The 25,912-nt window shown below is 42.0% G+C and overlaps 1 protein-coding gene across 1 annotated transcript in view; it reads right to left on the bottom strand.

Moving 5' to 3' along the window:
• Positions 1-417: 417 nt before the first annotated feature.
• Positions 418-25,912, bottom strand: part of LOC145401606 (UDP-glycosyltransferase UGT5-like) — a 92,240-nt gene continuing 66,745 nt past the window's right edge. The window contains exon 10 of the mRNA XM_080273798.1: positions 418-553. Within this exon, the coding sequence (XP_080129924.1) occupies positions 418-553 (136 nt within the window). The remainder of the gene's footprint in view (positions 554-25,912) is intronic.

The raw sequence follows: 25,912 nt of genomic DNA, 5'->3' as shown, positions 1-25,912 counted from the left end.
ACACACAAAGATCCATTGTTAACTGTAATACAAATTTGCCAGCTTCTTCCACCTCACAGGGCCAATGGGCAATTACACATTTGTAGATACGGCTGGAGATGAATTATCTGCAGTGTTTTAAAATTATCTGTGTTACAGCTACCAAAAACGTAAATTTTTGCCATGATACAACATATTATTTATGCCCCCTGGGCAATTACCTCACTTCTTAGCTTCAGTGTTGTCAGTTGTTAGCTACTGTTCTGGAATTCCCTCTGTTCAAATGAAAATAGGCTTGTGACTGCAATTCATATTGTTTGTGTAGAGATGGGTGTTGCACGTCCATGTACCCTATTGTATAATAACACTTGTATATTTTAGAACATCCATGACAAATAATGAAGACTGCCTGTAAAGCACAACATAAAAATAACGCCTCTAATCAAGTTTTCGTTTGGCTCCCAGTGAAAAGAGGCATCTGAAGAGACCTCGCAGAAGGCGGTAGAGAAGCCAGAGGAGCAGCAGCACCACGCCTGCCACGCTGGCCCACACATCAACATTGTACAGCTTGTACCTGGAACAGGAATACATCTCATAAGATTACAGTGTCCAAGATAAAGCCTACACAAATAATAAGGGCCATCTATAAAAAACATGCATTATTATATGAAAATTTTAGTGGTACACAGTATAAACAATAGCAGTAAGTTAGGCGACTGCCAGAGTCTATTTCTGTATTTGTTGCTGCATAATGCAATAATCATTAATGTTTCATGCAGAAAGTCTTATATATTAGATTTGATAAAAAAATTATTGTACCATATATTTTTTTTTCTCATAAACCAGCAGGAGTAAGGGCATGTGACTCAGTGAAGCATGATCTTGAATTACTGGCCGCATAGTGCTGGGTGGTGGCGACCATCATCCACCCACTTGATATAGTGCTGCCTACTTCTTCCTTACCCTTTATCATTCTTTTTCTGTGCCTGCCCTCCTCTCTTCCTATACCTCCCATCTTTCCTGTCACTTCTTATTGCTTTTCTTTCCTTTACATTGAGTGACTAGCAAAATGGTTTCCTGTAAGCCAAGAAACCATGTACAACGCTGGGTGGTAACCATATAAACATACGTGCTCCCTACGTATCAACAAGTAGGTTGGTGGAGGGTTAGTGCCCCTCCCCGTAAAACAAATAACTCAAAGTCAAATGGCCACCCCTTACAGGAATATGGCGTCTGGCAATAGGTAGATAGAGAGATGCTCGAATATGTTAAGCACTACTGCCAACCACAGTCGGTGCTGCTTTCTGCTGCAATAACTGAGCTAATTGAGCAACGTCATTTCATCAGACTTTGTCAAAAACTTGGAGATACAATCCGAAACCATTCGGAAGATTCAGCAGGCTTTTGGAGGAGAATCTGTTGGTGTTACGAGTGTCTGGTTCGGAGTAAGGCGAACCTCATGCTTAATTGATTTTTCTTTATCGAAAGCCAGGGTGTTGTTCATTAGGATTACGCAGCAAAAGACCAAACAATCAACAAGGAGTACTACCTGGGAGTTCTCCAACACCTACAGAATCGCATGAGACAAGAATTTTGGGAAGTGGAGGACTGGCAGCTCCATCACAACAATGCTGTAGCCCACTCATCCCATCTCATCCCGTATTTTTTTTTTTTTTTTTTTTTTTTTTAGCCAAACACAGGATCATATAGGTCCAGCAGGCTCTTTGACCGTAAGTTATCGTGATGACACATGTCACTCAGACGTTTTTACACACATAGGTGCACTTGCATCGGTTGCTGAACAAGCTATTACTCTTGAAAGAAGCACTTACTATTATATTGGCAAAACTTCAAGCAACTGCACTTGATAAAGTCTGGTCCATGCTCCATGGAATACGCAATTTCAGAATCACGAAGGCTTATCTCCTTTTTCTGAGGTATTATTATTTTTTTTTATGTGCTTGACTCTGGGCATAGACTTCACAGCCTGCTCCCAAGGCCCAGTAGTCCTCCTACATATCATACACTTCTACATGTCACCACTTCGGCGCTAACACCCACTGTCCATATTGAATACATGCTAGGGCTGTCTCACACAGGACTGGTGTATTGGTATTACCGGGGGTATTTTTACATGTCGGCAGGTCTTCTGGTAGATCGGTAAAGTCTGCTTTACATGAAATACGAATCCTTAAACTGTTCCCTGCCCCAGCGGGGATTTGAACCTGGGTCCGGTAGGAACGCAAGCCACCTCTCTACCGATTAAGCCACCGCCTCCTCTATGGTTTGGATCTCCTGTGCACAAGATGTAAACTGGTTTCTCCTACAGAGAAAACAACCGCTACTAAACCGGTTTCTCGTACAGAGAAAACAACCGCTACTAACTATATATGCGAGTAATACACATTTTTTTATATGAAAGTATAACACAGTCAACAAAACTGCCAGTATGTCTCGTACTTTAGCTAGACAGAAAAAGTTCTTGACACTATATGATACTATTCGTGATAATGAGAGCTTGGGGATATATGACTCATCAATGAACTATGTTACTGGATCATCTAATATGGCTTGATGCTATAATACAGGATTGGTTAATTAAGGGTTTCATTCCAGCAATCTCGTTCACGTCTGGAATTGTTAGGGGCATCCTTAAACTTACTGACTTAAGCACTGGCGATTTTGAAGAAAAAAAAAAAAAACTTCGAAGCTTCCTCAAACTTACTGACTAGAATATTAACAATTTCGCAAACTACCCAAGTCCAAAACTCACCGTTAAGATGATCAGTTAATTTGCAAAATTCCCGGTTCTTCGATGATTTCAAAATTCACCACGAAGATATCAGTAATGGGTGGTTTTGCAGTGAAACCGGACATTGACTGAAATTCGCAGTCACCGGCTTCTTTGGAGAGTTTGGAAAATAACGGGTGATTTTGCAAAATCACTGATTTCGCAAGTTCACCATAACAGATGCAAGGGAATATAGAGGTTGCAGGATTGGACTTTCTGACCACCAGCTGTTGGTGATGAAAGTCAAGGTTGAAAAGAAGTGGAGTAGAAGAAGGGAAGGACAGGAGGAAGTAGTTCTTACACGGAGGGTGGAAAGGTTAGAAGGGATTGAAAAAAAAAAAAAAAAAGGCAGAATATAAGAGAGAAGTGGAGGAGCGAATGGGTAAATATGATTTGGTGGAGAGGGGGACGTGGAAGGTGTGTGCAAGATATTCACAGAAGAAATCTGTGCAGCATGTTAGGTAGTTTGTGGGGTGATAAGAAAACGAAAGGGGGTGCTAGGAACAGCATGGTGGAATGAAGAGGTGAAACAGGCTGTGGTGCAAAAGAAGAAAGCATGCAGTGAGTGGATGAGACACATCGGCGTGCAGGAAGTTGAAAGACAGAAGAAAGAGTCACATGTAAAAAGGAAGAGAGAGTTGAAAAGATTAGTAAAAGAGAGTAAGAAGAGAGTGGATAAGGAATTTGGAAGAAATCAGAGTGTAAAAAGGAAGGAGTGTAAGAAAATGTTCTGAAAAGAAGTAAAAAGAGATAGGGTATTAAAGAAGCTAGTCGGGGAGTGAAAGACAAAAATGGCAGATTACTAGTGGAGAAGGGAGAAAAAGTGAGCAGATGGAGAGCACACTTGAAGGAACTGTTGAAAATAGAAAACAAAAGTAATGCAAACATAAGTGGCTGGGGAACGGCTGGGAGAAGGAGGGATGTGAGAAGAGAGGAAGAAATTAGTAGGACGGAAGTTACGAAAACAATTAAGAAAGTCAAAATGGGGAAAGCCCTAGGAATTTATGGAGTGTGTAATGAAATGCTGAAGCATGGGGGTGAGATAGTAGCAAAATGGATGTGGAAGATGTGTAGATTGGCCTGTGACGAAGGTAATAATAATGGAGGATTGGAAGTCAGGTATAATTATTCTCCTGTACAAAGTGGTAGGTTGTGGCGCCCATCATCCAGTCACTTGATGTAGTGCTGCCTACTTCTTCCTATCATTCTTTTTCTGTGCCTGCCCTCCTCTCTTCATATTTCTCCCATCTTTCCTGCCACTTCTTATTGCTTTTCTTTTCTTTACAGGTGGCTTTACATTGAGTGACAAGCCAAATGGTTCCTGTAAGCCAAGAAACCATGTACAACGCTGGGTGGTAACCATATAACCAAATCATACTTGCTCCCAACATGTCAACAAGTGGGTTGGTGGAGGGTTAGTGCCCCTCCCCGTAAAACAAATAACTAAAAGTCAAATGGCCACCCCTTACGGGATTGTGGCGTCTGGCAATAGATAGATAGATTGATAGATAGACACAAGAAAGGGGAAAAAGTGTGTGGTAATCACAGGGGCATTTCTCTTCTTATTGTAATAGGAAAAGTATATGCTAGAATACTAATTGACAGAGCTGGAGAAAAAACAGAGGAATTAGTTGGAGAAGAACAAGGAGGTTTTACGAATGAAAAAGATTGTGAAAATCAGATATCCATTCTTCGGTCTTTACTGAAAAAGTTTTTAGAAAAGGGAAATAAGTTGTATGCGGCTTTCATGGATTTGGAGAAAGCATATGACAGGGTGGACAGAGAAGGGTCGTGGAAAGTATTAAGAATATTTGGAGAAAATAGAAAGTTCTTGAATGCTATGAGGAGTGTGTATGAGGGTGCTAAGGCTACATTGAGTGTGGACAGTGAACTGAGTGAATTTCTCTGTTTGAAGGTTGGATTGAAACAAGAATGTGTCATGTCTCCATGACTGTTCAGTCTATATATGGATGGGGTTATAAAGAAATACAAGGTAGGGCAGTGGATATTGAAGAGGCCTTAATGAGAGAGGGCAGCATTTGGAAACTCCCTGTACTGTTGTTTGCAGATGATACTGTGCTGTTAAGAGAAAGAGAAGCTGCAAGACTTGACGAATGAATTTGAGAAAGTGTGTAGGATTCGGAATCTAAGGGTAAATGTAGGGAAAAGTAAAGTTATGGTCTCCGAGAGAAATGAAGTCAGTGGATGTAGGGAAAAATAAAATTATGGTCTCCGAGAGAAATTAAGTCAGTGAATGTAGTGAGGTTGGATGAGGAGGAAATGGAAAATGTGAGTGTGTTTAAGTACTTCGGCAGTGCGATGAGTAAGGATAGAAGATTAGAGGGTGAAGTGCTTGAAAGGGTACAACGAGGAAGAAAGGTTGCTGGTTCTTTGAAAGCAGTGATAAGAAACAGGGAAGTGGGCATGGAAGTGAAAAAGTTACTGCATGACAATACTGTGATACCAACTCTAACGTATGGAAGTGAAGCTTGGACCTTTTTGGAGGGACACAAGTCACAAGTGAAAGTAGTGGAAAATAGTTATTTGAAAGGATGTGGATGTGATTGGGATTGTTAGGAGAAACACATTTAGATGGTTTGGCCATTTGGAGAGGATGGAGAGCGAAAGACTGACGAGGATAGTGTATGTGAATGGGTTGAAGTGGGGGGGGGGGAAAGGAAGGGGGAGGCCATGGATGAGATGAAAGGATGGAGTGGAGAGGTGTATACAAGAGAGAGAGGGTGTGAGCTGGGAGCAGTGCACTGAAATGGTAGGCAACAGGGCGACATGGAAGCGATTTGCTTGTCGCCACCACTTAAGGATTAAAGTGTCTGGCAATAGATACATAGACAGACCATAAAACACACACACACACACACACACACACACACACACACACACACATACATCATACATACATACATAGAGGCATTGCGTGTAGAAAGGGTCCAACACACCACTTTTAAAAATAGTCAGAAAACGCAGTCAGTTTGGCAACATGAAAATGATTGTTACTCGGTTACTTTAAGAGCTAGTGCCTTCATTTTTTTTTTTTTTTTTTTAAACCTTGAAATGCATACTTTTTGAAAATGGAAAAGCTTTAGTACTTTTTTAGTTCAGAAATCTGTTACTGTTGTGTAATAAAAAAAACTAATACTTAAAAATTAATAAATTCCAAATTGTTCCCATCTGCTACTACAGGACTTTGAGTGCATTTTCTGCCACAGTACTGGTTCATAAATGGTGGTACATGTTCATATGCATAATAATATGGTTTTAAAACATATTAATAATAATAATATTAATAATCAGAGTAGTAATACAGTGGTGGTCTTATTATCCCTCATTTTATCCCATTCTTCCTCTGTCTGTCCCTGTCAGTCCATTCATCATTGATGTTTTCACAAGCACTGTATTCAATATAACAAACACAATAATAATCTATTCTATCTATCTATATACCTAGGCTGCTTCCCCCAAGGAAAGGGAGGTAGCCGAGACAGGACGACTCACTCTCCATTTACTCATCCATTCAAACACATTCATTAGCATCTTAGCTCCAAAGGGGAGAACGGACAGATCCTCACCGCATCACACCGCTCAAGGGTCAACTGCGCAATGCAATCAGTGACATCCACAGCAGGGCCCGACAGCAGAACTGGTTTACCCCTGCCACATCATAACAGACCCATCCCCTTACCCGCACCTGACCTGACTAGCTGATCAGACCAAATGCGGGAGAATATCCCCTCAGGGCTACGTCATCACTTATTCATTCACAATTACTCTCCATTTATTTCTGTCACGCACAGCCACTCTTCCTTTCTCAACAGACATCCCTCTCGCATCCAGCGCTCTCTTCACACTGTCCATCCATCCTATTCGTGGTCTTCCTCTCAGCCTTACACCTCTCACATCAGATCTAGTTATCTTTTTCACCAATCGCTCATTATCCATTCTCTCCATATGCCCAAACCATTGCAACACCCTCTGCTCAACTCTACCAGCCATCTCCCGAACAACTCCAGTTGTCCTTCGCACTTCATCATTTCGCACTCGATCCATACGCGTCACTCCACACATACTCCTCAAACACCTCATCTCCATTACATTCAAACTTTTCCTCTCTGCTACACCCATATTCCATGTTTCAGCCCCATATAATGCAGTCGGTACCACAACACCCTCATACAGCCTTCTCTTTACATCCATTCTAAGCGAACGACATTTAAACACTTTTCTCATTCCTCCCAGCACCTTTCCTACTTCATTTATTCTAAACTTCACTTCTGCATCTACTCTTCCATCCACAGCAACATGTGACCCTAGATATTTAAAGCAATCTACCTCCTCAAGCAACTCACCATTCAAAACTATATTCATCCCCCTACCATCTACCAACCTGGAACACTTCATCACTTTACTCTTATTCTCATTTACTTTCAATTTCCTCCTTTCACACACCCTTCCAAACTCCTCTACCAACTGTCTCAATCTCTCCTCTGAATCAGTCACCAGTGCAGTATCATCTGCAAACAGCAGCTGCTTCAGATTCCACTCTCCTCCATCAACATTTACCAGATAATAATAAAGGCACTAATATTCTTATTATAAAAATAATGATAATATCAAGCATTACTATGAATAATAACATTACAGTCCTGTTGTCAGTGTCCTTCATTCTCTTACATTCTCCCTCTGTCTGTGTATAGTCAGCAAAACTTTTACTAAAGCCAACATTTTCTCAGTACTTTTCACTTTCATTTCTGAGAATAAACCACAGTAAACCTGGGTAATAAGAGCAAAAGTGTGAAGATCCTTATGGACACGTAAAAAGACGCTAGTGTAGTAATGGACAGGCATGTTCCTGGGCTCCATCCTGGGTGATGATTCGGTGAAAGAGGGAATGTTTTTAAGAGCAGCCTGCTGATTGGCGCACAAGTCCTGCCGAGCATGACGTCACCTTTCCCGTCACCACCTTCCCACCCCCTACCCTTCCCGTCGCGCACCGAGTTAATGGGATATTGGACCCTGTCTATATGCAGGCTGCCTGGGACAACCACCGCCCAGCCTTCAAGGTCGATTCACACATGTTGTTTTGTATGGACTATGAGCCATATGTCGAGTGGAGTAAGGGACTTCCATCCAAGCCCAGAGCATAGAGGAAGGGTCAAAATAGTGTTATATGCAATAAAATAGTTTTGGCCATGGGTGGGGTATTGGGCCCTTTCTACACGCACCTAGACTCCGTAATCCCGTAAGGGGTGGCCACAAAAGAATCACCTCCATGTCACCCTGTACCCAGCCATTTCACTGCCCTACTTCCAGCTCACCCCTCCCTCTCTCATGTACTTCTCCACTCCATCCATCCATCTCGTCCTTGGCCATCCCCTCCTTCTCCCCCCCTTGACCTCACTCACATACACTCTCCTCGTCAGTCTCTCACTCTCCATCCTCTCCACATGGCCAAACCACCTCAGTGTGTTTCTCCTTGCACTTCGTGTCACATCCACACCACATCGCTCCTTCACTTCCTCATATATATATATATATATATATATATATAGCAAAATACCCTAATCCCGTAAGAAGTAGCAGCAAACAAATTGCCTCCATGTCGCCCTATCCCCCACCATTTCACTGCCCTCCCCCCGGCTCACACCCCTTCTCTAATATACCTCTCCTTTCCACCTCCATCTCATCTTCGGCCTCCCCCTCCCTCTCCTCTCCTCCAATTCACTCACATACATTCCTTGTTAGTCTCTCGCTCCCCAGCCTTTCCACATGTCAATCCACCTCAATGTATTTCTCCCAACACTTTCTACCACATCCACATCCACTCCACAACGCTTCTTCACTTCCTTATTTGTCAGTCTGTCTGTCTGTATCTCTACATGCTCCTCTCAATTATCCACTGACCTCACTGTTGACTTGTGTCCTTCCAACAAGGTCCAATTTCGCTTCCATATGTTAGAGTTGTTATCACAATACTATTATGCTGCGACTTTTTTACTTCCACGCTCACTTCCCTATTTCTTATCACTACATTCAAAGAACCAGCCACCTTTCTTCCTTTTTTTACTCTTTCATTATCCTCCAAACTTTTTCATCCTTACTCATTACACTGTCTAGTTACTTAAATGCACTCCCATTTTTCATTTCCTCATCATCCAACCTTACTTTACATTCAGTGACTTCATTCCTCTCGAAGGCCTTAAATTTACTGTTCCTTACATTCACCTTTAGATTCAGTTTCTTACACAGTCCTCCAAACTCACTCACCAAGCTTGCAGTTCCTCTTGTCTTCAGTAACAATACCGTGTCATCTTCAAACAACGGTACAGGAAGTTTCCAAACACTATCCTCTTTCATTAGTGCCGCTCCAGCATCAGCTGCCCTACCTTGTATCTCTTTTATAACCCCATCCATATACAGATTGAACAACCATGGAGACATGACACATCCCTGTTTCAATCCAATATTCAGACAGAAAAATTCATTCAGTTTACAGTACTATCTACACGCGCGGCAGCCTTAGCACCCTCACACTTACTGTACTCTTCACAGCATACAATAACTTCCCATTTACTCCATCTGTTCTAAGTATTTTCCTCATTCCTTGTCTCTCCACTCTGTCATATGCTTTCTCCAAATCCATGAATGCCGCATACAACTTCTTTCCCTTCTCTAGAAACTTTTCTATTGAAAGCCTCAGGATGAATATTTGATGTACACAACCTCTTCTCTTGGTAAAACCTCCTTTTTCTTCTCGTAGTAATTTTTCTGTTATTTCCCTCATTCTGTCAATAAGTAGCCTGCCATTTACTTAGCCTATTACACTGAAAAACAAAATAATACCCTTATGATTACCATATACTTTTTTACCCTTTTCCTTTGTGCAGGGGAATAATTATACCTGACTACCAATCCTCCTCCGGAATTCGACTTTCCTCCCAGGCCAATCTGCATCTTCCATATCGATTCTACTACTATGTCTCCTCCATGCTGCAGCATCACACCACACACTCCACCAGTTCCTGGGGCTTTTTCCATTTTGACCTTCTTCATTAATTCCACTTATTCCATCCTACGGATCTCTTCCTCCCTTCTCACCACCCTCCTTCTTCCAGCCACTCCCAGGCCACTAATACGCGAATTCTTTTAATTATCTTTGTTTAACAGTTCTTTAAAGTGTTCTGTCCATCTGCTCACTTTTCCTCCCTTCTTTGCTATCCATCAACGATTTTTATTTTTTTCTCCCTTCCTAACTTCTTTATCACTTTGTCTAACTCTGCCTTTCCAGAACATTTTCTTACATTCCCTCCACTTTACAAGTTCATTCTAAAGTCCTCATTCACTCTCTTCTTACTCTCTTTTGCTAACCTTTTCACATCTCTCTTCCTCTCTGTATATCACTTCCGTCTCTCAACTTCCTCTATGTCTGCTTCCCATCCGTTAACTATATGCTTTCTTGTTTTGCGCCACAGCCTGTCCCACATCTTCATTCCACCATGCTGTTCCTTGCACCCCCTTTCGTCTTTACTTTATCCCATACACCAATTCACATGCTGCACAGATTTGGTCTGTGAACATCTTGCACACAACTTCCACCTTCCCCGTCTGCTCCAAATCGAATTTACCCAATCATTCCTCCACTTCTCTTTTAAATTCCGTTTTTTTCCCATCCTCTTGCAACCTTTCTACGCTCATTGTATGGACTACTTCTTCCCGTCCTTCCCTCCGTCTATTCCTCCATTGCAATGGAACCTTGACTTTCACCACCACCATGTAGTGATCAGAAAGTCCATTCCCCCAACCCCTATAATTATGCTCTTGCATCCATTACATACATTCTCATTCTCTCATCATTCGCCACATATACCTGTGGATCATTTTCTGCCTAAAGAGGGTATTCGCTATAACCAGCCGCCTCCCCACAGAAATGTCCACAAGAGCACTGCTATTTTCATCCACTTCTGCAGGCACACCCCACTGACCAACTACCCCATCCTCCTTTACATTCCCTACTGTTTATTCGTATCTCCAGTCAATATCACTCCCCCATCCTCTTCAATTTTTCCGTGCATGCTTCCACATTTGCCTAGAACTCTTCTTTCACTCTGCTTGCACTATCTTGCTCTGGCGCACGCACGCACGCAGGCACACACACACACCCATACACACACACACATACCTAGTCTAACATTTGCGACTTAATACTAGCTGGTACGGATTTATTCATACCTAGTCAGCCATTCACTAAAAGATCGAACTCTCCAAAATGGTTTGATAGCACCTGTGCCAGAGTAACAGCCCAAAAGTCATTAGCATATAACTCTTACTTAAAATAAAAAACATCTGAATCACTCGCTCAATTTAAAATTGCTAGAAACCAGGCAAAAGCTGTAATAGATCTCGCTAAATCAAACTGTCTTCAAAATCAAGCATCAAAACTACTTAACAACCCTAATGACAATAGAATATTCTGGTCAACCCTAAATTTTTTCAATAATAACGTTAACAAGTCATCATTCATTCCCCCACTAAAATCCTCAGATGGCAATATTACAAATGACCTGCGTAGGAAAGCAGATCTCTTTGCCAGTACATTTGTCAAAAATTCTACCATAGAGGAAGCCAGCCAGAACGTCCCAGTACTAGAACTTGACTCTCCCGTAATTGTTCCACTTAAAATACAAACAAGATACTTAAAATCCATCCTTGACAATTTGCCTACCAACAAAGCTCCAGGCCCAGATGGAATTCTTTCAATCGTTTTGAAAAAGTGTTCCCCAGAACTTGCCTCAGTTCTTGCTATATTATTCAGACTGTGCATATGTACTTCTTCATTCCCTAATTCATGGAAAGAAGCCAATATCCACCCAATATCTAAGAAAGGAAGTTCCTCTGACCCCTCTGATTACAGACCAATAGCTGTCACATCTTCCCTTGGTAAGGTATTTGAAACTTTAATTGATAAGCACATAGGTAAACATCTTGAATCCAAGAACTTGATTAATGATAGACATTATGGTTTTCGCCACGAAAGATCCACCATTGACATAATCTCCTGACTCATACTATCCATCAATCAATCGACCTACATGGAGAAACTCATGCGGTAGCCCTTGATATTTCTAAAGCTTTCGACAGTTTATGGCATCGTTCCCTGTTGTCCAAACTCCCTTGCTATGGATTAAAGTCTTTTGTTCCTTTGATTTCCAAATATCTCAGTAACAGAAAAATAAGAGTAAAAGTAGATGATGTATGTTCCATTTTCCACTCAATTAATGGCGGCAAGCCACAGGGATCAGTTCTGGCACCAACCCTGTTCCTGGTTCATATTAATGATCTCTTATCTGTCACCCACAATCCCATCCATTCATATGGAGATGACTCAACTCTTCATGGTTCATTCACACTCAGACCCCCATTTACAAAGTCTGATATCCCTAACTCTCAACTCAGTACAGCCATCTCCATGAATCAAGATTTATCTACGATCAGTGAATTGAGACAAAACAACCTTGTCTCATTTAATGCTAGTAAAACTAAATATATACAATTTACTCATTGACAGATATTGCCAGATTCGTATACTACCTTCAATGCTACAAATATTCTCATCTCCAAAAGTACTGAAATTCTCGGTGTCTCACTTAATGCCCTCAGCAGGACCTCTCATGTCAGATCAATTGCTAAAACTGCCTCAAAGAAACTTGGATTATTGTACAGAGTCCGTAACTTCTTCACTGACGAGCAGTTAGCTATAATTTATAAGAATCATATGCACTCTCAGCTTGAGTACTGCTCACCCTTGTGAAATGGATGTGAAGAGGTTGCATTAAAACAACTAGACAAAATTCATAACAAAGCTGTTAGAATTATTAATAACCCTGCTATTACAAGTAATCTACCTCCCCTACAAGCAAGAAGGAATGTTGCCTCCCTTGCATTATTTTACAGATATTTTTATAGCAAATACTCAGACGAAGTTGCGTCCATGATGCCACCTCTCCATGTCTTCCCTCGTGCTACACAGGCATCTGGTAGCGCTCATGACTGGACTAAGACATTATCATATTGCAGAACTTCTGCCTATCAGAATTCTTTCATTCCCAGAACTGCTTCTCTCTGGAACTCACTTCCCCAGAGTTGTTTCCCTCAAAACTTCAACCTACAGCTGTTCAAGTCTAACTGTTACAGATATTTTATGAACAGAGGACTCCAGTAATCTGGTGTATGGATTAGTTTTTTTATTGATTGGTTTTCCTTCCTCTGTTCCGTTATTTTAAAAAAAATGCAGATGTAATATGCGGTTAGACAAGAGGCCCACCAAGACATAAAGTAACTTGGTGGTGGGATGAGGGTGTAGAAGCTCCAGTTAAGGAGAATAGAAGGCTTTTCAGGGAATGGAAGAAGGGTGGTAACAAGAAGGAATATTTGGCTGCCAAGCGTAGGGCTAGAAGAGAGGTATACAGGGCGAAGTCTGAGTCACAGAGACTTATACTTGATAACCTAAATCATGGGGAAAGAAAAAATATGATGTTTAAGGTGGCAAATCAGATGAAGAGGGATAATCGGGATATTGTAGGTGAGCAGTGTGTGAAGAATGATGAAGGAAGGGTAACGGTAAACAGTGGGGATATTATAGCCGGTTGTTGAACGAGGAGTTTGACTGGGACAGGGAAGGTTTGAAGGCAGCAGATCCAGTGTTTGGCTCTTGGTCTTTGATTGACGCTGCTACTGTGAGTGAGGCAAAAGGGAGGATGCAGGTGGGGAAGTCAGCAGGTGTGTCTGGGTTGACTGCCGAAATGCTGAAGGCCTCAGGAGATATAGGGGTGAGGTTAGTCACTGACCTGATAAATATGATTACCGGCATATTTGAGTCTGTTGTCCCAGATGACTGGTTGAAAAGTTTAATTGTAAATGTGTACAAAAGGAAGGGTGATGCCCTGGAAAGAGGAAATTATAAAGGTATAAAGCTTTTAGATCAGATAATGAAGGTAATGGAGAGAGTTCTAGAAGGTATGATTAGAGAAAGAGTGAATATTGATGTGATGCAGTTTGGGTTTATGCCAGGCAGGGGGACCACTGATGCCATATTCATTGTTCGACAGCTTCAGGAAAAATATATTGGGATGAAAAGGGATCTGTATTTTTTTTTTTTTTTTCATTTAGAAAAGGCTTTTGACAGAGTCCCTAGAGAAGTGGTGCAGTGGGCAAGGAGAAGCCTTGGTTTGACGGAGTTGCTGGTTAGGGTGGTTATGTCCATGTATGTGGGTGCTTGCACCTAGGTAAGAGTGAATGGAGATTTGAGTGATGAGTTTTCTGTGAATGTTGGTGTGCATCAGGGATCAGTTTTGAATTCCATGTTGTTTATCATGGTACCTGAAGCCCTCTCACGTGACTTCAGAAACGGACTCCCATGGGAGATGTTGTATGCTGATGATTTTGTATTGATTGCAGAGAATGACAGGGAGGTGAAGGAAAGATTTAGGAAGTGGAGAGATGGTATGGGGTACAAGGGCTCAAAGGTAAATGCAGATAAAAGTGATGATATCTAGGGTTGGTGGCAGTACAGTCAAAGAAGAGGGAGAGTGGTCATGTGCAATTTGCCACAAGGGCGTGGGAAGTAATTCCATCTTGTGCAGTGTTTATGATAAATGGGTGCACAAGAGGTGTAGTGGTATTAAAGGTAGACTGCGAGATAATACTGATTCTGCGTGTGCGGCGTGTCGGGGAGAGCAGGTGGAGATTGTCAGGCATGAAAGGATTGAACTTGCTGGTGAGTCTCTTGAGTGTGTGGAAGAGTTTTGTTGTTTGGGAGACATGTCTTGTACTGGAGGTGGGGCTGGGGCTAGCTCTGTGGCTAGGGTGAGAAGTGGTACGAAGAAGTTCATGGAGCTGCTGCCTTTCCTGACATTGAGAGGACTCTTCCTATGTGCTAAAGGGTCTTTGTATGCAGCATGTGTTAAGAATGTGATGCTGTATGGTAGTGAGACCTGGGCATTAAAGGAAGAGGATATTCACAGGCTCAAACATACAGAAATGACAATGATTAGGTGGATGTGCAGTGCGTCCCTGTGTGCAAGGCCTGGAAGGGCTGGGTTTACGATGGAAGAGTTGAGAGGTAGGATGGGACTGGAGTGTATTGGTGTTGTGATAAGGTGGAGTTGTGATGACGAGAGGTAGATTGTGATGGTTTGGGCATGTGGAGAGGATGGGTGATGCTGATTGGGTGCAGAAGGTTAGAAGTGTTAACATTGGGAGAGGGGTTGCAAGGAGTAGACCGAGAAAGACGTGGGACAAGGTCATTAAGTGTGACCTCAGGGTTAAGGGACTGAACAGGGAGGCTGCCATAGATCGAGCAGCATGAGTGCCCCCATTAGGTGACCAAGGCTGACACATGCAAGCATGTTGTAGCCTACAAAACGAAAACGAAAACGATATACTCGTATATATATATATATAGATAGCTATATATATATATATATAGATATATATATCTATATATAGATATATATATATATCTATATAGATAGATAGATAGATAGATAGATAGCTATATATATATATATATATATATATATATATATATATATATATATATATATATACATATATATATTTGCCTTAATGGGGTCCGGCCCCATTGGTCGATCTATCTATATACCTAGGCTGCTTCCCCCAAGGAAAGGGAGGTAGCAGAGACAGGATGACACACTCCCAATTTACTCGTTCACTCAAACGCATTCATTTGCATCTTAACCCCAGAGGAGAGAAGGGACAGATCCTCACTGCACCACACCGCACGAGTGTCAGCTGCGCAGTGCAATCATAGACATCCGCAGCAGGGCCTGACAGCAGAGCTGGTTTACCCCTGCCACATCATAATGGACCTATCCCCTTACCTGCACCTGACCTGATCAGCCAGTCAGACAAAATGCAGGAGAATATCCCCTCAGGGCTGCATCATCATTTATTCATTCACAATTTCCCTCCATTCATTTCTGTCATGCACAGCCACTCTTCCTTGCTCAACAGACATCCCACGCGAATCCAACGCTCTCTTCACACTGCCCATCCACCCTATTCGTGGTCTTCCTCTCAGCCTTACACCTCTCACATCAGATCTAGTTATCCTTTTCACCAATGGCTCATTAGCCATTCTCTCCATATGCTCGAACCTTTGCAACACACTCTGCTCGACTCGATCAGCCATCTCCCAAACAACTCCAGTTCTCCTTCGCACTTCATCATTTCTCCCTTGATCCATATGCGTCACTCCACACATACTCCTCAAACACCCCATCTCCATTACACTCAAACTTTTCTTCTCTGCTACACCCATATTCCATGTTTCAGCCCCATATAATGCAGTCGGGATCACAACACCCTCATACAGCATTTTCCTTACATCCATTCTAAGAGAACACTTTCTTGATTCCTCCCAGCACCTTTCCTATTTCATTCATTCTGAACTTCACTTCTGCATCTATTCTTCCATCCACAGCAACAGGTGACCATAAATACTTAAAACACTTTACCTCCTCAAGCAACTCACCATTCAAAACTATATTCATCCTCCTACCATCTACCAACCTGGAACACTTCATCACTTTACTCTTATTCTCATTTACTTTCAATTTCCTCCTTTCACACACCTTTCCAAACTCCTCCACCAACTGTCCCAGTCTCTCCTCTAATTCAGCCACCAGTGCAGTATCATCTGCAAACAGCAGCTGCTTCAGATTCCACTCTCTACCATCAACATTCACCAGACTCAGACCTCCACCTAATACTCTTGCATTCACCTCTCTTACAACACCATCCATATAAATATGAAACAACCAAGGCGACATCACACATCCCTGTCGCAGCCCCACTCTCACGGGAAACCAATCACTCACAGTATTTCCCACTCTTACACACACTCTACTGTTTGCATAAAAACTTTTCAATCCTTTTAGTAACCTACCATCGAGTCCATACAGTTTTAAAACAGTCCACAAAGCCTCCCTGTCAGTTCTACCATACGCTTTCTCTAAATCCATGAACGCCCAAAACACATCCTTACCTTTCGCTAAATACTTTTCACACAGCAAACACCTGTCTCCCATCAAACACCTGATCCAAGCATCCCCTCCCTCTCCTAAAGCCACACTGCTCATCACCAAACACTCCCTCTGTACCCTCTCTAACTCTCTTACAGTAATTGACACTCTACCATACACCTTACCTACAACACTCAACAGACTTATACCCCTAAAGCTAGTACATTCATACTCACCATCCTTACCTTTATACAACGGGACAACACAAGCACCTACGCTGTCAACTGGCACCATCCCATGCACAAACCACACATTCAACAATCTTATGAACCAGTCAACAATAGTTGCTCCACCACCTTTCAGGCATTTCACAGCACACCCATCCATACCTGCAGCTTTCCCTGTTTTCATCTCCTTTACTGCCTCCTGAACTTCCTCCTTCGTGATAAAAAAAATCATTCAACTCTCCCAACCCATTTATTCCTTGCACCCTTCCATCTGCCACAATCTCAGCCACCCTTTCCTCCTCTACATTTAACAATCTTTCAAAATACTCTGCCCATCTCTTCCTAACTGCATCCATCACAATTAGCATCCTTCCATCCTCCACTTTTACTCGCTCTTCCTTCCCAGACTCTCCCTTCCACACCCTTTTCATCTCCTTCCAGAACATTTTCTTATTCTGTTGAAAATTCTCAGTCACCTGCCTACCCCACCACTCATCTGCTGCCACTTTAGCATCACGCACAGTCCTTCTCGCCCTATTCCCCTTTTCCTTATACCTCTCATATGACACCTCATCCTTCCTCTTCAGCCACACTTTATATGCACGTCTTTTCTCAGCGACAGCCATAATTACTTCCTCGCACCACCATTCACTTCCATTTCTTACACCACCACTCACTCGTCTCACACAACACACTTCTTCTGCATGCCTCATCACAGCACTGTTAAACAACAACCATTCCTCCTCCACACTACCATTCTCCTGATCTTTCACTGCATTCCACTCATCTTTCAATTTCTCCTGATACTCTATCTTTTTCTCTCTTTTATCCAACTCACTCGCTTTCAAAACCTCCCTGCCACACCTAACTCCCCTAGCTCTCACCCATCTCTTCCCTACTCTTAACTTTCCCTCCACCAGGTCCTGTAGTGGTCAGATTATACCTCCACCCTTCCCTCTCAAAACTCTCACATCCAACAATCTTCCTATTACATTCCTGGACACAACCACATAGTCCATCAACGCTCTGTCAACAACCCTTCCACCCTCCTGTCTCACCCATGTATACTTATAAATATGTTTCTTCTCAAACAAGGTATTACCAGTCATCATCTCTCGCTCAACGCACATCCCTATCATTCATTCCCCATTTTCATTTCTTCCAGGCATACCATACATGCCAACTACACCTTCATCTGCTACATTTCCCATTCTAGCATTCAGATCTCCCATAATTACCACATTCACATTCGCTCGAAAACTCGCAGACACTCATCAACTCATTCCAGAAAGACTCCCTCTCTTCTTCATTCCTTTCACTACCAGGCCCATATTCACTCAGAAATACCCACAAATCACGTTCAAATTTCGCTTTCACCCACATCAGTCTTGATGACACCTCCTTCCATTCAATCACACACTGCTGTACTTCCGGGCTCACTAACAAGGCCACACCCTCGACTGCCCTTCCTCTGTCAACATCTGACAATCTTCGATTCACACTTTCAAACTTAGACTCACCTTTCCCTTTCAAATCTAACACATCCAAGTTTCTTCTCAAACATTCTCCCAATCTCCTCCCTTTTAGCTTTAATCGTACTACATCCACGTACAGCCATAGACCCAATCTTCATAATATGGGGATAACTGAATCCTCCATCCCTTACTATGGCTTGTCTCTTTTTAGGAACTAAAAAACAGAGGAGGGGGTCCCTAGTCCGCCCTAGTCGATAGGCACAAAAAAAAAAAAAAAAAAAAAAAAAAAATCAGGTGTCAGTTGCCAAGTGCAAGTGTGGCGTGAGGATGGATCTCCTGGCTGTAGCAGTCGTGATGGATTACTGTCTGACTCGTGGAGAGGAGTTCTTGTTCATGCAGAGCGACCTGGAAGACCAGCAGTTGCGATTGGACCTCGCCATTTACGTACTACAACAAAGAAAAATAAAGAAGGCACGTCAAGTCACACGTAAGTCATGCCACATTACTCATGACGACATGCGGCGACACACGAAGACATGAAGATCATGGCGTGTCATAGGAAAGTTCCCGACAATGGGACACAGGCTTAACAGAGTAAGCCGACTGATTAGCTGTAAGGAAGAGGTCAAGTATGTTGGAACTCTCTCCACGGCAGTCAGGGATACGAGTGGGTTGCTGTACAAGCTGCTCTAGGTCATTGAGGATAGAACAAATGTAACCATTTTCAACAGATGGATCAGTGAATGGAGAGAAGAATCAAAGGTGATGGTGAACAATGAAGTCACCCATTATGGAAATTTCACAGAAAAGAGGAAGTAATAGGAAGTGTTTCATCTTAGAAGTAAGATATCCAAAGAATTTTTTATAGCCAGTAGAATTCTAGGATAAGCTGATACGACGTTTATATTTAGAGAGATAATGAAGGGATACTTAACCTAGGGAGTAGAGAATCCAGAGGATTCAAATTCAGGAATGCGTCAGCAAGATTTGTTGTGTACATACACACAACATTTGACTATGGAGCGAGTATAAACAAAGCAGGAGGACCCAAAGAGAGGTTTGCTATCAGTTCCCTCAGACAACTGAATCTCAGTGACTGCAGGAAGGTGAGGTTTAGAGGAGGAGAGGTGATTTTCACTAGAAACAAAATTAGAGAAAAGGTCACGAATGCTGTAGAAATGACTAAATATTGAGTTAGACAGTGGTCCCATTCATCTCACTTGGCCGTCACTGGGAGAAAGGCAGATGGTGGGGACTTTTTTGTCTTCTCTCCACTTGGCACTCCTAGGTTGGGTGTTGAAAAGCCATTTTCTTTTTAATTTAGAATTCGAAGTGTGGTGTGTAATGTGCACGTGGCTTAGTGCTGACAGGGAAAATTGTATTGGAGAGGATGCTGGTCTATTCTCTGTGTTACTGACACACTATTACTACACTACTGCTACTACTACTACTTCTCCCCAAAATTAGCCACACATGATTTTCAAAATTATTATAACACATGAAATAATAAATGCCATTATGATTACGGTGCGTATTACCATATATGACATATCCGAAATCCTTTGATATTTAAAAAGATGAAAGTACCGTGAAGAAGAGACTAGCAACAGATATAATGTAAGGCATATCATAATCAAAATATCACATACTGGATATGCTGCTCACTCAAAGCGATCAATATGTACAAGTTATTAGATGTCCGTGTTTCAAACTCTCATAGAGGATTTAAGGCGCCCTCTGCTCAAGTGATGCAAGAGACCCTTCGGTCGAAATTTAGTTTTCACTTGCATCGAGTAGTACGATAATAGTTCTATGTCAGGTAAGTTTCCCAAAGTGATTCAGGGAAGTGGTGTGGTCATAAGGTCCATAATCCTACACAAAACCACAATTTGTTGGAGGAAATGCTGCACGACTTTACTTTCCGATCTGTAATAAAGCAAGAGCCCGGGAGAGGTGCCCAACCAATCACCACGCTAACATCATGGTGCCCGCCAGCCAATGGGAGCGCAGCAGGGCCGTCAGTCATAGCTCCCGCCTTGTATTAACTGGTTTATCTTTTTTTGTTTCTTTCCTTTTTGTGTGCTTTTCTGACCTGTGCGGTTCGTCGCGTTAAGGTGGTGTTAACAAAAAAAGTATTAATATTATGAAAGGAAAGTCATTATTTTCTTAGTAACAATCAAGTTGTGTGTACAGTACGTGTCTACATAAAAAAAAAAAATATTATTTTGAGAAGTCCTTACGAGTGTTACATTACCTACTGTTTTTTTTTTTTTTTTTACAAGAAAATATTATTCAGCATTGACCCCTTGTGCCAAAGGGGGTTCTACGGCTATGATTAACTGAAGTACCCAAGAGAAAGCCTTAGTGTTAAGTTAGTGTTAAGAAAAAATAATAAGAATAATATTATGAAAGAAAAGTCGTTATTATTATTTTTTTTTTAGTAAAAAGCAATTTGTGTGTACGTGGCTATATTAAAGAAAACTATTATTTTGAAAAGTCCTTACGAGTTTTATATTACCTATTTGTTTTTAATTTACAAGAAAATAATATTCATTGTTTTATGAAGAGGAAATTATTAAGTACTGACATCAAGAACAAATTATTAAGTGACGAAGTAGTACGGTAATAAGACAAAACACAATTACATTAAATAATGTAATTATCAGGGTCATTGTCTCGTAATGGCTTGGGCAGGCCTTCAGTCTTCATCAACCACTTATTCAGACAGTTTAAAACAACAGGATTATTAATAAGTAAAGGATGCCATTTTTTTATCCATGCAACTCCGACAAATCTTCGTATGTTGAGTGAGATCGTATTGAGGTACCTACAATATAAGGTACAAAAGCGCCATGTGCTTCAAGGGGTCATGTATTATTAATAATAACCCGAAAAAATAGCGTATGAGAGTTGGAAATGAGGTTAGCGCCACGGATTTGCTCCTTGCTTCACTTCCGCTCTAGAGGTAAAGTGAGGCAAAGGCAAGCGGGAGTGAGCCAGCCCGGCAACTTTCAAACGCTGTTTTCTCGACTTTGTGTCACTTGCATCACTTCAGCAGGGGGCGCCTCATTTTAACTTACACAAATTTAACATGGCCTGCACTGAACAGAGAATACTTCACTAAAAAATGTCAATGATACAATCAAGCAGTCTACATAACAAAAATATAAAGTAGATTTCATTAACCTTTTCCTGTGTCTCAGAATGCATTACTTTTTAAATTACTGTAACTGACCAAAAACTTGTATACAAATTCATCCATGCAGATATTTGTTGTTCTTGGTTGTTCAGTTCCCAGTACACTACACAGATATCACTGAAGGTGGTATCACACTGGACGTTTTTTCGCTCATGGCTTGCCGAGTGCCAAGCTTTTGTTGGTCAGAAGGGCATTCTCGCAAGCAACGTCTGGTGGCTGGTGCTCTCCATCCAAAAGGGGAGCACCAGCCACCAGCCGTTTCTTGCGAGAATGTCCTTCTGGCCAGGAAAAGCATGGCGTCTGGCAAGCCATGAGTGAAAAATGGCCCAGTGTAATGCCACCTAAGACATGAGCTGGATGAGGGGACATCAGAGATTTCTGGGTAAGCATAGACCCTTCCACGCTTCCCCCCTCCTCCTCCGAGAGGTATGCTATTACTCCTAGGAGTTGCTCTGACCATCTCCCTTCGCTGAGCTTATCTACTGTTTTGATAATATAGGGAGTAGGCCAGGATACACATACCTTCATGTACATCTTCCTCTACACCAAACTCGATGCACATTTCACATGATGCTTCTGGGTCCATAACATGCAATGATAATATCTCAGCATGCAGCTTCGAAATCCCCAGAGAGGAGGGGGGGAACCATAAATACCCCCACTATCTGCCCCTCTCCCAGTGGTGACCAAGTGAGATGTACTGGATAATTGTCTGACTCACTATTTCTTCATTTCTTCAACATTTGTGACTGAACACCACCTTTCTTCCTCTAAACCTCTTCCTCTCTTCCTCACTGAGACTTGAGATTTCTGAAGCAACTGATCGTAAAGGCCTTGTATCTTTGTATCCTTCTACTTTCTCTATACTCATATAAAAGTCAAAGATGGTTGTTGTGTAAAGCAGAATACTATATATCTTGCTCCGGTGTTCATGAACATGATTCCATTGAATTTTCTACATTCTGGCATCAGCTGTCTTGTCATTCTTTGATTAAATACTTATGTGGTGTTTATTTATTCCTCATCCTGTCAGTTATGAGAATTTCTTTGATTAACTTCACAGATGTAGCACATTTTATAAATTTCTCCTTTCTCTGAACTCTCCATAGAAGGTGATTTCAATGTTCATTATTATTTTTTTTTTTTATGTGTCTGACTCTGGGCATAGGCTTCACAGCCTGCTCTCAAGGCCCAGTAGTCCTCCTACATACCATACACCTCTACATGGCTCTCCTCTGAATTCACTTATCCACCTGGTGAACAGACCTACATCTTTTCTAGTTGCAGCTAGTACAACATCCTTCAAGTTCCCTGACTGCTTTAGAGAAAACTCTAATATACTGTACTTGGCCTTTCCTTACAACTAATCCATCTACCTACTTTCTAATCTTTTCTCTCATGCTGAGCTCCTCTGATCACAGTTTTGTAACATTAACATGTAACATTGCTCCAGTAGGGCCTATGGACCACCCCACAGGAACAAGTGGCTATGGCACCTTTAAGCTGCTGATTGGGTGACTCTCAAGTAGTAATTCTTTGATATTCCTACAATAATTATTGCTTTTAAGGCCGATAGCCGTCTCTGTGTTTGTCACATATTTCTAAGGTTACTCACTATGGCAATGAATCATAGACTTCTTTCTTTTATCGTGATTGATACAAAAAAAAAAAAAAAAGTTTAATCTCGACTGTTCAAATGTTCACAACCGGTAAGAGGCCTGCAAAAGGTGCCAGTGCAAGAACACCACTGAATTTCATCTCTTCTTATGTTTCTGCCTGGAATCATGCAAGTTTCTTCTTTGCTTTTCTTAGAATAAATGCTCTGAACTCTCTCGCTCTAATTCATTCTACTCACTGGCACATTACCAGAAACCTTTCAAACAAATTTATTTCATCCACCTTCATTCATCTTTTCCATTCTGATGGAACTGTTCTACTGAAAATGCAGAACCCTGCTCCTAGACTCTGTCCCCCGTTTTCAAATTGGATGATTCTGGTGCTGTTCCTCCAGCTTCTCTCCCCTCTGTCTTCCTCATGACTGACATTAACCCAGTGCGTTCAGCATATATTCCCGTCAACCCTTCTCTCAGCTAGGCATTCCTGAGAGAATCATCAATTTTTAAACCTTAGTATGACAGCATGACAGCTAATACTTAACCAGAAATAAAAAACGAGGTGTTATAATACTCAACAATCCTTCGACTTCAAGCTGATTGCCTCAGACAGTCTGTGAGGTGTGTGTAGTCAGAAAGAGTGAGTGGGGAAAGGGGAGGCAATTTTTTTTTTTTTTTTTTTTTTTTTGCCTGTATCCGTATGTGTGGCAGAGGTGCAGTGACAGATTGAGGTTTAGACTAGCCCTCCACAATAATTACACTTTCGGAAGACTGCAGTCCACCACAAACACTATTTCCGTGTATATATTCCAAAATTGTGGCGCGATTGTTGCTGCGAGTCTGGTAACCATAGCAACGACCTTGAGGCAGGCTGGCTCAGGTACCTGCTTGCCTCACCACTGCTCCACACCACCGCCTTACATGGGTGCACACACACACACACACACACACACACACACACATATATTGTGAACAAAATAGTCATTCACGTACTGTCCATAATCAAAAATATTTTCCACTATGACAGAATTTTTTTTTTCCTGTGATTTGTACTTTTTCATCATAATAAATATACACACACGAAAACTTTCAATAAAAAATAAGGCACTGATTTCATCATGAAACAAATTTTCTGCTTCCATTATTCATGTAAATAGACACAGCGGTGGTGTGAGATGCCACACCACTCTTCCTCCTCCCTCCTTCCTCCACCTCCTCCCTGTCTCCACTCCCTACCCCCCTCTTCCATCTCCTCATCCGTGCCAATATCCTCCTCTCCAGGATCATCACTACACTCTGAACCATTCCCATCATTGGAAATAGCAGATGGACGTACATGGGGAAACGATGAGTGCACGATGGAGGAATCACGTGATCCACCCTCCTCGTGCGATGCATAAATTCCAACACTCAACATTGCAGTCACTTTCCTCAGAGGGAGAGTCACTTTCTCCACTCATAATTGTCGATAACGTCACCTCGAGTTCTCTCTCTATCACTCTGTCACTAAAGCCTTTTCTTTTCTGACCTGTGGACTTCACTAGTGTTAAAGTCGACGGCTGTGGGTGCTCAGCCGAGGATCTGGACACAGGGAAACTTTATGCATAGACCTATCCATGACGGAGGTACACAGGGAACTGAAGCGTGACTTGGATGCATGCATGAGGGTTGCCAGTGGCTGGGTGTGGTGAAAATAACCAGAGGAATATTTAAACAATGGCCAGATGTCCCCACATCGTCAAGTATCCATGTCACCCGTACATGAGGGGTTAAAATATCTTCAATTGACGAAATTTCTACACTTCCTGTCTTACTGTCAGGGCATACGGGCCTGCTCTGTTGATCATCTTGTTTTGAAGAATTATATTATTATGCTTTCAACCTGCCCTGGAAAACTCTTTCACCTTTGTCTGTCTACTTGTACCTTCCTTCTTGACGGAAGTTTTATTTATTTTTTATTTTTTATGCTAGGAAGAAGGAACTGAAGGCCACGAGCCAGCAATGCTGTTCCGTCCAAGAGAAAAACAAAATACAGGAGAGAACCAAATTCAAGATCCGATCATTTCGAGATGCCTGGACACACTGCATTTGAAAGACTGGAGATCATAGCAAGCAGGAAATACAGCCAGAGGGAGACAGTTCCAGAGCTGACATGTTGCATAAATGAAGGACTGGGAATAACGGTTAACTCTTGCATTAGAGAGTTGGACAGAAAAGGGATGAGAGTTTGCTGCTAGATGGATGCTACGCACCCATCGTAGAGATGGAGGGATGCAAGCAGACAGTTCAGAGGAGCACTGACCATTGAAGTAGCAGTAGAAAGGAGATAAAGATGCAACAGTGCGGCAAAGAGACAGAAGCTGAAGGGAGCCAGTAAGAGGAGGAAAGTTAATGAGACGAAAAGCTTTTGAGTCCACCCCATCGAGAAGAGCTGTATGTGGGGAGCCTCCCCACACATGAGAGTTGTACTCTACATAGGGGCGGATAAAACCCGTGTATAAAGTCAACAACTGTGCAAGGGCAAAGAAGGAACGGAGTCGGCCTAGCACACCTAATCTTTTGGAAGCAGAT

The sequence above is a fragment of the Coenobita brevimanus genome, chromosome 56 (assembly GCF_032717465.1).
Source record: "Coenobita brevimanus isolate Jiangsu-jjx chromosome 56, ASM3271746v2, whole genome shotgun sequence".
NCBI classification, from domain to species: Eukaryota; Metazoa; Arthropoda; class Malacostraca; order Decapoda; family Coenobitidae; genus Coenobita; species Coenobita brevimanus.
This window is presented reverse-complemented; position numbering and strand designations above follow the sequence as displayed.